Genomic DNA, 16,607 nt, shown 5'->3' with positions numbered 1-16,607 from the left:
GAGCAGCATTAACTACACAGAGCCGTTGTTCACTGACGAGCTGCGCTAAACCACGTTCATATTCGCGCGATTTTTTGCGCAGCTCCTCAGTGAACAACGGCTCTGTGTAGTTAATGCTGCTCAATGTGAAAGCCCGCAGGTGATGGAGATATACCGCTGATTACAGAACCGGCTTTCTGACAAGATGCGCGTTAAATATCGCATGCGATTAATCGTGCAGCCCTAATAGAAAGCATGATGAATGACATTAGAGAAGTCGTACCTCTATCTTATAAAACAGCTCTGCATCGAGGAGAGTCAGCTGGTCTGCAATCTCATGGCTACGGAAGTCGTGCAGAGTGCCGGGCCTGTTAACAAAGTCAAAATCAGTTAACTTCACTCTAAATTATCCATTTTTAAAAGAAAGATGATTTAGGTGAGCATTACCTGGCGGCCACACCTCGTGCAGCCAGCGTTTTGAGGGAATTAGTGTACTGCAGCAACTTCTTCTGCTGGACTTTATCTAGGATGTTCTTGCGCAGAACCCGGGCCAGGGTGAGCTCACCGTTACACAACAGATTGAACACAAGCTCCATGAGCTGCTTCAGGATGTCTTCTGTCAGCTCCACCAAACTGATGACATATGAATAAGAGTTCATATTCAAATATGCTTCCCAGGCAACAACAAGTCACTTGCAGATTTCACATATGAAACCGTAAACAACTACTAGCTTAAAAAACTGTGAGGCACAATTATTTGTAGAACAATATTTGAAATGTTGTTTACATCTACTACATTTTTGTGGCAAATGTTTACGTTATGTCAACAAATGTTAAACTGTACATGTGTTTACAGTTTCTTGTGTCATCACATGGGCCTCAGAGTAAATAGTGTGGAGTAACTGCATAAGTGCCTTCAGAACTTGAGCTGTAATCTTCTTATATTATGGTATTCCAACCTTGTATGTGGCCAGATTATGGCAAAACAGCATATCATCAAGGAAAATCTGAGTTCCAGCTCACCAAAGCTCATCCACGACGCGCACCAGCACGAAGAATGTGTTTTTACTAGCTCGTTGTTTGATAATGTCAGAGCTGAGAGAAAATCTGGTAAATGTGTTCAGAGTTAAGGGCGAAAAGAAGCTTGGAGTGTAAAAAGGTTAGCAATGCAAAGATTTATAAAGTGTCCTCCTGCACCCTCAGAAAGGATATCTATGGCGGAGCTTTTTAATTAGGTCCTCTGGGGCTAGAAACGTTCGGTATGTGGTCAAAAAAGCTTCACAGTATAAAACCCGATCTACAAAAGAGAACATAAGATACATTTATTTAATCATAATTATAGGTTAAGATTTAAAAATGAGAAATAGAAATAAATTACACCACCGTTCAAAATTTGGTGTCAAAAAAATACATTAAAAACAGTAATATTTTAAAATATTATTGCACTTTTAAATAACTTTTCTATTTGAATATATTTTAAAATGTAATTTATTCCTGTGATAGCAAAGCTGAATTTTCAGCATCATTACTCCAGACTTTAGTGTCACATGAACATTTAGAAATCATTCTGATATGATGATTTGCTGCTCAAGAAACATTTCTTAATTTTATTGTTTTGAAAACATTAAATTGTGTTGCTTATTATTTTTGTGGAAACCCTGATACATTAAATGAAACCGATTTGAACAATGTAAACGTCACATTTGATCATTTAAATACATCCTAAATAAAAGTATTCATTTCTTTAAACATTTTTGACTGACCTCAAACTTTTGAACGGTAGTTGAAATGCTACATTTTTTGTTTAATGCATGTGTCATTAAATAAATAAATATTTAACACAAAATAATGGACTCATTCAGATTAGAAGAGATTATACTTGAATGAATGAGGCATTTATATAGCGCTTTATTGTGTATTGCTGTACACCCAAAGCACTTTACAATCATATGAGGGGGTCTCTCATCAACCACCACCAGTGTGCAGCATCCACCTGGATGATGCATTTTATTCTTACCTTTGCGATCTGTTTCAGTGGCATGAACTAATAAAATATCGCCTGATCCAGCTCTGACATCAGGGCCGTCATCGTTCTGAGAAACACAGATTAGGATTATGCAGTTTTCGACAAGCAGGTCAAAGTTAAAGCTTTTCATGTAATCAGCTCCTAAATATAACTTCTCAGAGGCAAGTGCAAAATAATATTTTAAAAATCTACTAGTTGAACAACCAGTTGGTCCTCAGGAAGCCCTGTATACTGTACTTAGGGTCACCTGAATATGATCCTTTAGAAAGATGAGATGTCAGGATGTTTCATTTCAAGACGCGTTCTTGTTTTCAAAAGCAGAATGGAACAGGAAGCAGCATGTCTGCTCACTAGAGTCATATTTCCTGTCTTACTGCAGAGTACAAGTGGTCCACTTATTAACTCTCTCATGTATTAATTCAGCGGAGATGCTAGGTCTGACCGGTCTGACCTTGCAGTGTGAACAGCAGCATTTCACATGTACTTCAACACTGCGGTTTGCCCTGCAGTGGCTGCAGTGGCTTTAATTCACAGGCAGAGGGCAGCAGAGAGCACACTAGCGCTCTGATCATCATTGCAACCAATGCAAATCAAGATATAAGCTTCTAAAATTAAAGATTGCCATTTATGTTTCTCATAAGTTTTACCTCTTGCTTTAGTGTTAACCGAGACATTATCTCATCGTGGTCTATCAGGTAGAGCTCATCCACGTCTTCTGAGGTCAACTCTGAGTCCACACACTTCTGCTTCCAGCTGGAGGATAGAGGATAGCTTATCAAAAGTACAAAACATGGAAGAAAAGGCATTTTCCGGTGGGAGAAAATATATCATAAATCATAAAAAGATTTCGGAGGTATTTCTTTAAAGCAATGAATGTTACCCCTCTCTGTCAGCTGGATCTTTGCTGTGTTCTGAAGTCGAGTCCTGGAGTGAGTCCTCAGCACCACAAGAAGAGACAGTAACAGGACAGCAGGAATTTACAGTTTAATAAAATGCAAAATACAGGGAAGAGCACAAGGTGATAGTTCTGCATTGCACAAAACATTCAACACAGGATTGTGGCGTATTGATAACACATTACAATTTAGTAAAGTCACTGAATAACTATATACACTACTGTGAAAAAGTTTGAGGTCAGAAAGTTTTTTTTGTTTTTGTTTTGGGAAAGAAGTCTCTTATGCTCACCAAGGCTGCATTTATTTGATCAAAACAGTAATATTGTGAAATAATAATAATATTTTAAAATAACAGTTTTCTATTTAAATACATTTTAAAATGTAATTTATTCCTGGGATGGTAAAGCTGCCAGCAGCCATTACTCCAGTCTTCAGTGTCACATGATCCTTCAGAAATTGTTCTAATATGATTTGGTGCTCAAGAAACATTTCTTATTGTTGTTATTATTTCTTATTATTATGTGTTGCTTGATATTTCAGTGGAAATTGTGAAACATTTTTCAGCATTATCTGATGAATAGAAATGTCAAAAGAAAAGTATTTAAAATAGAAAATTTCTGAAATGTAAAAGTTTTTAATGTCACTTGCTAAATAAAAGTATTAATTTATTGTTAAAAAAATGATTGACCCCATACATTTAAATTGTAGTATATATATATATATATCAGCTTCACAGAAAGTGCCTTAATACCCATGACATGCATCGCTAAGTGATTATCGATGATTATCAAACATGAGGTTAGATAAATCATTTGCGCAAAGCTGTTAATTTGTAATAAAACACAACGCATCACTAAGGAAAATATGCTTATGTGACTTCACATCACAGTTTTTATCTATACATAGTAAATATGTATATACACTGTAGTAGATAATTACAAACACATATATGCAAACACCAAAATATTAGACTGCACATTCACTAAATAAGGTTTTTTAGTCATGCCATATTTTAAAGCTAATGTCAAATAAAATTTTGCAGAAATGTAATGTTGACATGACTGTGTAACATTATACCACATCGGGACAAATCTGATGATCTGTTCAAGGATTTTAATAATTACTGCTGCAAATGCAGGTTTTATTGTTTGGAAAGCACACAATCATCAAATCAATAATTCCTCTTTTCACTTCTCGAATTCTATCAGAGCAACTCGATTTCACAACAATGTCTGCACACAAAGTCATTGAAAAACAACAGGCCTCTTTTTTGCCCAGGTAGTTTTTCTGGCTACACTGCATGCAAAATCTTGCACAAAAATACATACTAGACATATGTCCAACAATACAGAGAAGGATTTTGAACCAATTTAATTTTACTGTGGGCAGGGCAACCCAGCATGGCACGGCACAATTTCTTATGCAACAATACTGGGTCACGGCTGGTTACGACAAAAGCTCAGATTAGCATGCAAGAGATTTCTTGTTTGTTGCTTTGATGGCAGGTGTTAAGTAAAATTTGCAATTAACCAGTGGCATGATGCAAAGCCAAGCATTACAGTGACAAACAGCACAAGTGCAGCATGTGAGGGCACTGACATGTCGGCTGCAAACGCTGACATGCTGTTACTTACTCCATTGGAGAGAGTCACATCTCCATTGGCTTGGTTGGATGAATACAGATTGACGTATTCACCCTCCCCACCTTCATCATTAGCACTTTCGCTCTACAGGAAAACAAGAGGGAGGACAGCACAAGCATTGACAGGCGTCAGAGTAAAGGTGTGGTTCGGAGCTGATGCCCACAAAGATGAAGAATTAAACTTGGCAGAAGGAATCTATTGCTCTGGTGGGCCTGAAATCAAAGGACATTTGGTAGCAAAGCAAGATATAGCACGACCTGCCTCTGGAAACTTGGCACGACGTTGTGCATTAGAGTGATTTTACTACATGAAGCTGAATTGCGTTAAAGTTAACTGCTTAAAACACTCTTAATTGTGGTAAAATCAATGTAATGCAAGGCTTCAGGTGACTCCCTGCTCAACTGCAGCAGAAGAAATACAATAAAGGACATCAAATGTTCAATACATGATTACATTTATTCATAACTATCACAATAAACAATTCCTTCGCCAAATAAGATCATTAACAGTCTCTAAACTGGAAGCAAGCATCATTTATCATGTAATAAAACTTTATTGCTCCCATTCTAATCAACATAGCAGTCTACATTTCAAGTGTATTGACGTCAGACTCTTGAGCAGACAGCTTCATTGATTACAATGTGAGCAGTCGCAATAAGCCTTGTGCTTCCAGTGCAGAGGAATGTAATAGGAAGTAACTATTTTCTCTGCCAATTTAAAGTAGATTACAATGGGTTTTTATTACATTTAATTCAATCCAAGTCCGTTTAATTCTATTTGATTATTGTGGTATGACTGGATGATTTTAAATTTTGTTTTGATATGGTGAATTTTTATGAAGGAAAAAACAATTAAACAAAAGCTAAAACATATTTTTTTACTTCAGCTTTTAACTAGCAATGACTTCTCTGAAGCATTGTATGCATTATGCTTTCTTTTTAGTATTACTTATTTTTATCATATCATATCTTGTTATGCATTTTATGCAGGCTAATTTCATCTTCTTTTATTATTATGGGTTTATTCATCTTTGCATATGGTGGGTTTCATCTTTAATCTTACTGTATGTCATATTAATTATGAGATTTTTATCTGTTTTTAACATAACGTAGATCACATTTTTTGTAAGGCACTTTGAGCTGCAATACTCGCATGAAATGAACTTTTTTTAGTTTATTATTTTATTATAAATAATTGCATTTTGTGTATTGAATCAAAATGTATTGGGTATGACTATTCCAACTGTGATATTTATTATATTATCAGATTATAATTAAAAAATAATAAAAATAAGTTAAAAAGTGAATAATACATTAATAATAATAATAATCTATAATAAAAATCTATTATCACATTCATTAAATAAATATAGACATTAAATCCCAAAGCTGACCCACTGAATCACTGCCACTTCATATATGTTCTTCATATATGTGCGCATAACTGCATATATATATATATATATAAAGAAATGGGACACAAAGTACCAGCTACTAACCCTGAGACAGATCACCTATATTTAATAGTCGCTTTCCCAGTAAGAGGTATCGAAAAGAGTTCCCTGTGATTCAGTAGACTTAGTCAGAGGATACAGCTCAGCAGACATAACATCATAACAGGCAGCTCAGTCACCTAACAGCGGGGAGCCCGACGAGTCCCTGCGGGATGATGCATGTTTAACCTGAGCTTTTCAGCAGGTCACAGTTGCAGGACCCCTGTGTGGTACATGCTTTTGACTCTTTAAATCTCCGCCACTAAAGACTAGAGGCGTGTGTGGGAAAAAAAAAATCACTGAATCCTAACGAGGTAGTGCCGCCGTTAATTGAAGTTGTGAACTATTCGTTGCCTATAGGCTACAGCACCTGTGATTCATGTGAGCTATTATGAACATGTTTCCTCTTGCAGCCGCTGGCACACACACCTACACAGAGTCAATAATTAGACAATCAGCAGTGTTTGCATGTTTGTGCTACTTTTCAGCATGTGAAGACGTATTGAAAAACTACAGAATCATAACTGCGATGTTTGAAATGCTGCACCATAGTATTAAAGGAATGAAAATTTCCTTAAAGATGTAGATGGAGTTGTTTCTGCATTGGAACAGATTTGGAGAAACATAGCATTCCATCACTTGCTCCTCTGCAGTGAATGGGTGCCATCAGAATGAGAGCGCAAACAGCTGATAAAAACATCACAACAATACACACGACTCCAGTCCACCGATAAAGCACCGTTTAAAATCTGAAACAGCCCAAACAAATATGATGGTGGATTTTGATGTGAGAGGACAACAGGGGGATGGACTTTTTCACTGGAGAAAGCTTGTCACTTCACAAAATGTAAATTGATGGACTGTAGTAGTGTGGATTACTTATGGATTATTGTGGTGTTTTTATGAGCTGTTTGGACTCTCATTCTGACGGCACCCATTCACACCAACATATTTGTTTGGGCTGTTTCAGCTTTTAAACAGTGCTTTATCAGTGGACTGGAGTCGTGTGTATTGTTGTGATTTTTATAAGCTGTTTGGGCTCTCATTCTGACGGCACCCATTCACTGCAGAGGAGCAAGTGATGTAATGCTAAATTTCTCCAAATCTGTTCTGATGAAGAAACAAACCCATCTAAATCACGGATGGCCTGAAGGTTAAAAAAAATTTAATGGGTGATTTTTGGTCACCCATTTTTGGGTGAACTATTCCTCTAAACCTCTACAATAGGCAAGCACTGCTGTTAAATTAGGCTTTAAAGAAGATATTAAGATATTAATTTATTAGTCCAAAAAGACAAGAAAAATGCTTTAAGAGGCCAGCGAAAGGCAAGTGGGACTCACCATAGGGACAGGCAGGGAGCCCTGGCGGTTCAGAGAGGAGTTAGATGCGGAAAGGCTGAGAGCGGTTTCTGTCTCAGCAGGGCCAGGCCCAGATGCACACTGCTGCAGCTGACATGACAGAGAGGAGGAAGAGGAGGAGGAAGGAGACGCAGAGTGTGAGGAAGCCTAGGAGGGAAGAGAAGAGCAGAGGAAGGAAGAGAAAAAAGGCCATAGATTCATGCACAGTGTAGATTATCGAGCAGATGTGAGCTGGATGGAGAAATAGACCTTAGTCAGAGTAGACGGCATATTAAATGTGACGCAAATGAAACATTTTTAATCATGGTTTGTGAAAATCAGACGTGACCTAAGACCTTAAAAGCCCTATTTGGATGCTATTTTTAATCACATCCAGTTAAATATGACGTCTATTCAGACTGAAGTTTACTGTGCAGCAGGAAAGAACAACGTTAAGTCAATGAATTGTGTAAAATATTGGGAGACAAAGGGTTCTATTTTTTGCCTGGTAACTGCTTGTGCTTGCTAGTCAGAGCGTGGGAACAAAAACAGGAAATCACTAAAACTAAAAGCCCAAACAAATGGCTAAACTTGCGGGTAATATAGCTACTAGCACATAAGGTTACTTTATACCTGAGCTTAAAACTAAGCAACACACCTCACTGAATCCTTCTGCTCAGTCACATAGAATGGGAGAGAAAACAGTGGAAACCAAGTCAAATGAAATGAGGTAGATGGGTTAGCAAGACAAGAATGAGGACAAAAGCAAGAACAGTGCAAAGCATTGAAACCATAGATATGTATAAACGCCTTATTCGACCGCTCCAGATACGTTGACGCGTCCGCCATCTTGGAAAGGTCAACTTGACGTCATTCACCATAACAATCAATGAATATTCAAAGATATACAAGCGTATAACTTGCTGTTGTAGACGCACACAGTCAACGCACTCAAAGGTTCGCAGACCGTTCCAAAAATGGCAGACGGCTTACGTATCGCGGCCCATAGAAACATTCGCAAATGAGGCACCTATGTAATATAGTATGTATATAGCTATGATTGAAACAGCTGCTTTTGTTGCTTTTAAAGCAATTTAGATACTGTTTCCAGTTTAAAGTCACCCCATATAAATATATAGCATTATATTCCTATTTTATATACTTTTCTCCCTTGGTGCCCACTTATAAACATTTAAGTATAATATAACAAACTATATTTCTAACACTTGCATTGTGCCTTCAAGACTTCTATGTAAATTTACATGTCAAATAAGATACAGAGTCTAGCTGCCTTTTTTCTCACGACTGTTTGGTTGTCAGACTTCCCTCTGGGTCCTATATGCATTTAATCATCTCTTTGTAAATCTGCATTAGAAAATCACCAAAAAAAGTCTCTGTTCTAAAATGTGTCACAAAAATAACCAAGAACCTTGTTAAAAATAAATATCAGTCGCTAGTTTCTAACATTTGGATGCCACAAAAAATGTGCAGAGCTGCAGGTGCTACACGCATCCACGAATAGCACAAGATTTAAAGGATGTTACCACATTTTATTTTTATTTGAGCTGTTTCTCATAGGCATTAGCTGAATGAACATCAGACATGTTCACACAACATGCAATGAGAAAATGTATGATGTAAGATGAAGACGTACTTTTACTGGTATAATATGACACTGAATGCCCAAGGCAACACTTGAACTTCAGTAAGATCAACAGAGAATGAATGCTTTGCTTCAAGCAACTTAATATAAGCAATAATCTGACTCTACGGGAAATATAACACCGCTACCATTATGATTAATGGTGACTCTCAGTAGGAGGAAAAACATTGCATCAACATTTAGGGAGGGTGAGAATGAGACAGACAGAAAGTGTGTACAGCGTGTGTGGGCGCAGCACTGACGGCAGTGATCTAGCTCTCACCAGTTGTCTCTGTTTGGGTGGCAGCGCTGGCGGAGGGAGGGTCTCGTCGCTGCTGCTGAAAGAGTCGCTGAGACCGTACACTTCCTGAAACCGCTTCCTATTGCGCTGCTCGTAAATGCTTTCGCTTTGAGGCGTCTGGTAGAAAACGGAAGGCAGCGGCTCAGAATAGTCCTCCATAAACTGCATGTACTTCAGAACTGTGGGTAAACAGGGCAAAAAGTAAATAGGTTAAATCAAGACACAGGCAGACAGGTGGTGAACACTAGCATATAAGAGGCTCGGAGACTGCGAGATGGTGTGAATTTAGCATTTTATTTTGTTTATTTATGAAATTAAGCAGAATTTTGTGTGCAAATGAATACTCAATATATCAATATTCTGCTAACTAGAATGAATCTGTATGAAACAGCTGGCATACAAATGTATTAGTATAAAATTTCTAGAAATTGTTATTTGTAAAATCTACAATAATTTTACAATAATTATGAATGAATTACATTTGATATAATAAATGTACAATTAATTAAAAATAATAAAAAAATATTAAAATAAACCATTATGTACATATATTATAGTATTATAAACTTAAAGTACCTATTTATCTACATCTATATTTATGTTTATTGAATATGTATTTATTTTTTAAATCTGCATGCATAGAGACAAAAGCATCTTTGCCTATATTTTTTAATTCATCCCATCCCACAAATTGAACATGTCTGCAATGCTCTGTAATTCTGAGTTAATAAAATTTAAAAGAGAAAAACAGTTCAGCATCCTCTGTGTGGCCTCTCATAAACTCTTCTATCAAGGCACACAGCTCATGTGCAAATTACGACATGATTCAATCGTCCCTCCCTCCAAACAAGAGTCGTTCAGCAAGAGCTCATTTCCTGCCGGCTTGGGTGAGGCCTTGAACTGTATTCAGTCAGAGATTTCTCCAACAAAGGCATTATTCCATCTGACCTCACACTGAAGCTGACATTCAGCCCTACCCAACAGTGAGGGGCTTTGCAGAGAAAAACTGGCTTTTCCATACTGCGTCATACCTCGCACACATTACACAAGGAATTAAGTGAATTGTGCAAACAGCTTAGTCTGAAGACAAAAGCCAGGGCTTGAACTACTTGTTTGGTCATAGTACTCGAAGATTAAATGCTGCTTATAAAGTTGGCATGAAATTAAAATTCACCCTATTTTCTAAATGCACGTTATTGATCTTATTGTGAATGATTCATCAGTGCATAGTTAAAAATTTTTTTTTTGACCTAATCATTTTTAAATCAAAATGTCATAACTTGATCTTAACATGAAATGAATTCTCTCTGGTGGTGAGTGCCAGACTTCTACAATAATTTTGTTAAATCCCTTCAACTGCAAGATTGCATTCAGATCCACCTCCATTCAATCAACAACCGATGGATAGAACCAAGTCCCCACCCTACATGTCTTTATTTTTTAATAATCCATTTACTTTGATTTATATCACAATGGACGAAAAGACCTTAAAATTCTTCAGGAATTCAAATATTTAAATACCAGTGCCGGCAACTTTACATTTTTACTTTTACTATTTGTAGTTTTTTTCACTGAGGGTAATTTTCTTTTTTTTATTAACTATTCCTTAACAACAATAACAACCAAAAATCTTTTTTTTCCCAGCACCTTCAGAAAACCATTTTTGCACCTCAGAAAGTCAAATTAAATACATTATGTGCCAATTTACTTTTCACTTATTTTAAAAGCGGTTCACAATTTATGCAACCTTTTTACTACAATTTAGGACACGTCTGCTAATTTTGCCTTTTTTGACTTTACTGGGACAGGACAATATAGAGATTTGACAGGAAGCAAAATGGAAGAGAGGCGGGCACTTGATTGGGAACGATACCTATAAAGGTATTATATTATTTATTCTACTTAAAGAGCTTGAACATTTAAAACGACAGACGACAAAACTGCAGAGCAGTTGCTTATAATAAACTGCTTATAATTAACAGCAACATTATCATGCATTGATGTGGACACTAATATAGTTATAGTTCTTTTTGTGAATGGGTCTTAACTCGATTTTCCCAAAGTGCAACAGCCCTACATTGTCAGATCTAACTAGACAAGCGTTTCTTACTCTGACTTGATATCCTACAAACAACATTTGAATTCCTCATACTCACTATGGCGACTCTTCTTCTCCGGCAGGGGTGGAGGGCTCTGAGGGATGTGTGCGTTCTCAGCAGGGCCAAAGTGTCCCATAAATTCTCCAGGGTTCGAGGGTGGCATTGGAGGAAATAGGGGGAATGGTGGGGTCTGCATGTCCTCATCAGGAACATTGTCATATTGAGAGTACAATCGTTCCACCTGAGGCGGAGGGGGCCGCCGTTCCTTCTTCGGGAGAGCGGGCGGTATCGATTGAAGCTGAACAGGGAAGGAGGATGATTCATTCTGAGACTCGGGGAGCGGGCTCAGACAACCCCCTGTGTGTGCGGGAGGGATCTGGTCGATGCTAGACAGGTCCTGATGCAGGAAGTCGTAGTCGGGGTCGTAGCTCTCTGCTGTGTCTGAGTAAACCAGGGGACAAAACAGAGAAGATAAAACTCATCAATATATTTAAACCACTCTTGGGGCGTGTAGTCTGACAAGCTATCGTTTCAAAGTAGCTTTCTCAACAATGATTTAAAGACTCACCTAGAGTCTCACAGCTGGTGTTACGAGAGCACTGTCCGCTGTCCTGCTCCAAAGATGACAGCTGTTCATCTGACTTGCTCAATATGCCGATGCTGCCACATGGGGACAGTCGTGGTGATTCTCCTCCATAGGAGTGACTGCCTCCTGAAAAACGCCTCTGTAAGGCATCTGCCTCATATTCCTTCAGAAGAAATTAAGAACAGTTAGCCTCAAGAAACAATCAAACATTAAATATTTATTCACCTTAATGTTTCAAACCGGTATGACTTTTTCTCTTCGGTATCAAAACATTTTTAAAATAATGTCTTTGGACACCATGACTTTCATTTCATGGCCAAAAACAGTTAAACTGTCCTTCCAAATTCATTTTTTTGCTCCACAGATTATATTAGGATCAGTAAATAATGGCAGAATTTAAATTTTTTGGTGAACTATCTTTTCAAAAGTCACCCTAGCTCATATACAGTGGTGTGAAAAAGTGTTGGCCCCCTTCCTGATTTGCAAACACTTCTTCACACAGGGCCATGTAGTTTTGGATTTTGTTTTCCCTTAATAATAAAAACCTTCATTTAAAAACTGCATGTTGTGTTCACTTGTGTTATCTTTTACTAATATTTAAATTTGTTTGATGATCTGAAACATTAAAGTGTGACAAACATGCAAAAAAATAAGAAATCAGGAAAAGAAATTTTTCACACCACTGTATATACACCTTATATGTAAGGGATAATCAACGGCTAGCCGTGCATTAAAGGGGTCATATGATGCGATTTCAAGTTTTCCTTTCTCTTTGGAGTGTTACAAGCTGATTGTGCATAGATAAGATCCCTGAAATTGCAAAGACTAAAGTCTCAAAACCAAAGAGATATTCTTTATCAAAGTTAAGACTCTGCCACACCCCCCTAAAACGGCTCGTTCTAACACGCCCCCACATATCTACCTCACTATGTGGAAATATTTGCGTAATGCCGCCCAAATGTTCATGCAAAGAAAGAAGGCGTGGTTTCAGTAACCGCAGTTAGTGTTGAAGCAGCCATGTCAGGGAGACGCTGTGTGTTTCTAGGCGAAAGCAAAAGCACTTTATTTGGCCTTCCGAAAGTAGATAGGTTATTTTCATCAGTTACGGCACGTTAGCTCTAGCATTCTGCCAGAGATGAAATGTGCACTACCAAAAGTGCGGTAAGATCACATTTATTTGAATGAATTAATAATGAAATAAATACATGAATGAGCATGTATTTCAATTAATTATCGATCGAGAGAGAGAGAGAGATGACAGTTGTGTGTACCTGCGTGCTTGCGTCTGTGGGTCTCTCTCTACAAACAATTACTTCAAAAACAGCCATTTTACCATCGTTGCTGAGGAATATAATGTAGCGATCTAGTATCTAGGCTATTTTATTAATAAAAATCACGGGGAAGCGAGTTTATGTGTGTGTGCAGCGCAATCTGTGATCTCTCTCTCTCCCTCTGTGTGTGTGTGTGTGTGTGTGTGAGCGAGTGACGTGTGTTGGTTAGTGTGCATCAATTGAAGCAGCGCATTAATATAGAACGGTGATTAAACTGACTTGGAACTACCTGTGCATTAAACGGTTTTACGGCATACCTGCCAATCAGAATCCAGTATTCAGACAGACCATGGAATAAATATATATATATATATATATATGTGTGTGTGATATAGTTTGGGACTGAATGTTGGTTGGTAATTACCGATAAACCATTGACTGATTTTATTATTATTTATTTTTCATCTATATAATAAATGTCAGTGAAGTGAAATGTTGTTTTGGACCAAAATTACTTTCATTTTATGGACAACAACAGACATTAGGATGAGTAAATGATTTATTTTTGGATGAACTATCTGTGGCTATCTTTAAACGTCATCTTAGCTACTGAAAACTGAGTAACCTTTCATTGCACTAAACTTCAGATTAATTCTGAGAGGTCACTAAAGATCAGTTTTAGGGGAAGAAGTCTTGTGAGCCACAACATTGTCATTTAAGGCCCACATTAGGCTCTTAAATTGCAGATTGGAGCATCAAGGGAACACCAAAATCTCACCTGTCGACAGATACCAATAGGAAGACTTGATCCACTTGTGGTACGACTCATTGGCGCAAGCACAGCAATTCTTGTGGGAGACGGTGCCGACTGACGCTTCTTTGGGGGAAGAGCCGGTGGACTGCAAAGGGAGAGTTTGTTTAGCCAATACTAGCATCCAAACAGATGTCATACTGACAGGTAATAGTCTCATAAAAGATGTCAATCAAGAAACCTACAGACAAATTCTGTGTTAAGAAAATCTGCAACCAATCCTAAGCGACCAGGAACATTTTTGCAAAGCGAAAGTGGAATCCAGCTCTGGAACCACAAACCACAACTTCATAAATCAGTCATTCAGTCAGTCTGATTAGTTGCTGTCGCCCCAAAACAGCTGCTAACAGTGAAGTCATACAGCAGAGCGACTAGCAGAAGAACTGACTCATAGTGAATGAAGAGTATGTCTGGCTGACATTTACAAATACCGATTAACTTTTGAATAACCAGTCTCAGTATACCAGGTCAGACAGATTTTCTTGAAGTCTTAAATTGTTTCACCAGACGAGAGGCTCGAATGGAGATTAAATAAGGTTCTCGCTATGAAGGGAAACTATAAAACACCTGGAAGATCTGTTGTAGTCCTAACACGGTCATTTATTTTAACAGTCTGACTGATGTAAACTCATTTTCGGCTGTGAGTCGAGAGACTGTTGGCCATGAAAACATCTACATGCCATTTCAGTGAGCTAACTGTGCTCATCACAGCGCATTTGGGATATTAGGGCTGCTACTACAACGACTGAAAACAGACAACAACAAATTTCATTATTAATCAGGGCATTGCACTGCGCATGCAGAACTTTCATCAGAGATGTCATTTGCAGTTTTAAAAAACTTGTTTTAACAGTGAGCTGCAGTGGAAAAAAAAGTGTTTGATGTAAGTTGTCTGAAGCATGTGAGCATGCTGAATGCATATAGTTTCATATGGTCAGGTTGTCACATCAAGCACTTTGACAGCGTGAGCAATGTGAACAATGTGGTTGAGAGGTTTTTCACCACAACACAACTTAGACTTAACGGTCTAAATATAAAATAAATATGCAAAATATAAAAATTAAAATGAACAAACTAAAATAATGGCATGTTGCATTCAAAGATTTCTCAATGAAGTAAACACTGCTTCCAAATTTTCCATTAATTATTCAAGTAAACAATCAATAGCAGTGAGTAGTCTTTTTTTTTTTTTTTGCTGTCTTATTAATATTACAACAATGAAATTAATGGAAAAAGCAGTGTGAACATTCTGCTTTCATGTTCCAAAGCAGGAAAAAGGTCACAGGGGTTTGGAATTATTTCTAAACATTTGGGATAATGTAAGTACACAAGTCAGCAAAATATATAACACTGTTCTAGTGATTTTTGGACATTTTAATAAAAAAAATCTTACATATTGTGCCTTTAAGAATCAAGCTGGCTTTAAATTATAGACCAAAAAAAAACTTGCTGCTGAGTGAACAAACCAGGTGGTAGGCTAAACTTGGCATCAAAATAATCTCAAACAAAAAGTTTATATTTCGGAGACAGACTTATTGGAAGGCTGGAAACACGCCAAAAACATGGAAATGCCAGCAAATAATTCAGAGTACAAAGCAAACTCTCCTTTATGCCAGCGGCACAACCTAATCCTCTCCTGTCTAAACTTGGTATCAGAATATCCCTTCTTGCTGTTTCTGTCTCTCTTTCTTGTCTCTTTCAGTCTTCAGTGGAGAGCTGACACGGTTAAGTTAATTTCTCAGAAAACAGCCCGTATGTCAATGACTCTCTGCTAGAGGAAGCCGAGTCTTTGCTGCTGCACTCTACAAAGACCTGAATTCTCAAGAATACCACTATTTATATCTCTCTTTCACACCTTTTCTTTTAGGCTTCCCACAAACCGAGATGGGTCTGTGCAATCATCTGTAGCCAAGACCAGCACTTAAAACATACACGACATGCTGCTGCAAACCACATCACACCTGTGATCTCTAACTGTTTACTGCATGTAATCCAGATAAGATAGCACGATAAGATAACACAGCATACTTCATATTTCCTCTTGTAAACTGCTCACCTTGTGCAGTACCACCTTACACTGACTTGTTTCACTGCATAAAGCTTGTAAGACTAAATAAACAGCAATTTCCAGGAGCACAGTACACAACAGGGCCTGATTTTTTCTGTAGGTTTTTTCCTTTTTCTATAGGGTTTGCCATTTTTAAACCCCAAAATGTAGGATATACCTTAAAGCGGTTTAATACCCTGATGTGTAATTTTGCACTATTCTAGTGTTAAATTTTAATGTAAATAGAAAAACTAAAATAAAACATTATTTCAATAATAATAAAATATTATTTATAAATTAAAATAAATAAATAAATATATATATTATATATATATATTATCAAAACTATGACAAAATTTGTAACAGTAGGAGTAGCTAGTTTGAGACTTTTTTCATATATATACACACACACACACACACACACACATATACATATATATACATATATATATATATATATATATATATATATATGTA

The 16,607-nt window shown here is 37.3% G+C and overlaps 1 protein-coding gene across 1 annotated transcript in view; it reads right to left on the bottom strand.

The window, feature by feature from the left end:
- rapgef1a (Rap guanine nucleotide exchange factor (GEF) 1a) overlaps nucleotides 1-16,607 on the bottom strand; it is a gene marked incomplete at its 5' end in the record, with an annotated part of 33,251 nt that overhangs the window by 15,138 nt on the left and 1,506 nt on the right. The window contains 6 exons of the mRNA XM_016455678.1: nucleotides 4,536-4,628; nucleotides 7,377-7,541; nucleotides 9,299-9,495; nucleotides 11,473-11,856; nucleotides 11,984-12,164; nucleotides 14,051-14,171. Of these exons, the coding sequence (XP_016311164.1) occupies nucleotides 4,536-4,628; nucleotides 7,377-7,541; nucleotides 9,299-9,495; nucleotides 11,473-11,856; nucleotides 11,984-12,164; nucleotides 14,051-14,171 (1,141 nt within the window). The remainder of the gene's footprint in view (nucleotides 1-4,535; nucleotides 4,629-7,376; nucleotides 7,542-9,298; nucleotides 9,496-11,472; nucleotides 11,857-11,983; nucleotides 12,165-14,050; nucleotides 14,172-16,607) is intronic.

The sequence above is a fragment of the Sinocyclocheilus anshuiensis genome, unplaced genomic scaffold, assembly GCF_001515605.1.
Source record: "Sinocyclocheilus anshuiensis isolate Anshui unplaced genomic scaffold, SAMN03320099.WGS_v1.1 scaffold363, whole genome shotgun sequence".
Lineage (NCBI taxonomy): Eukaryota > Metazoa > Chordata > Actinopteri > Cypriniformes > Cyprinidae > Sinocyclocheilus > Sinocyclocheilus anshuiensis.
The sequence above is the reverse complement of the archived record's forward strand: the minus strand, read 5'-3'. Positions and strand labels throughout refer to the sequence as shown.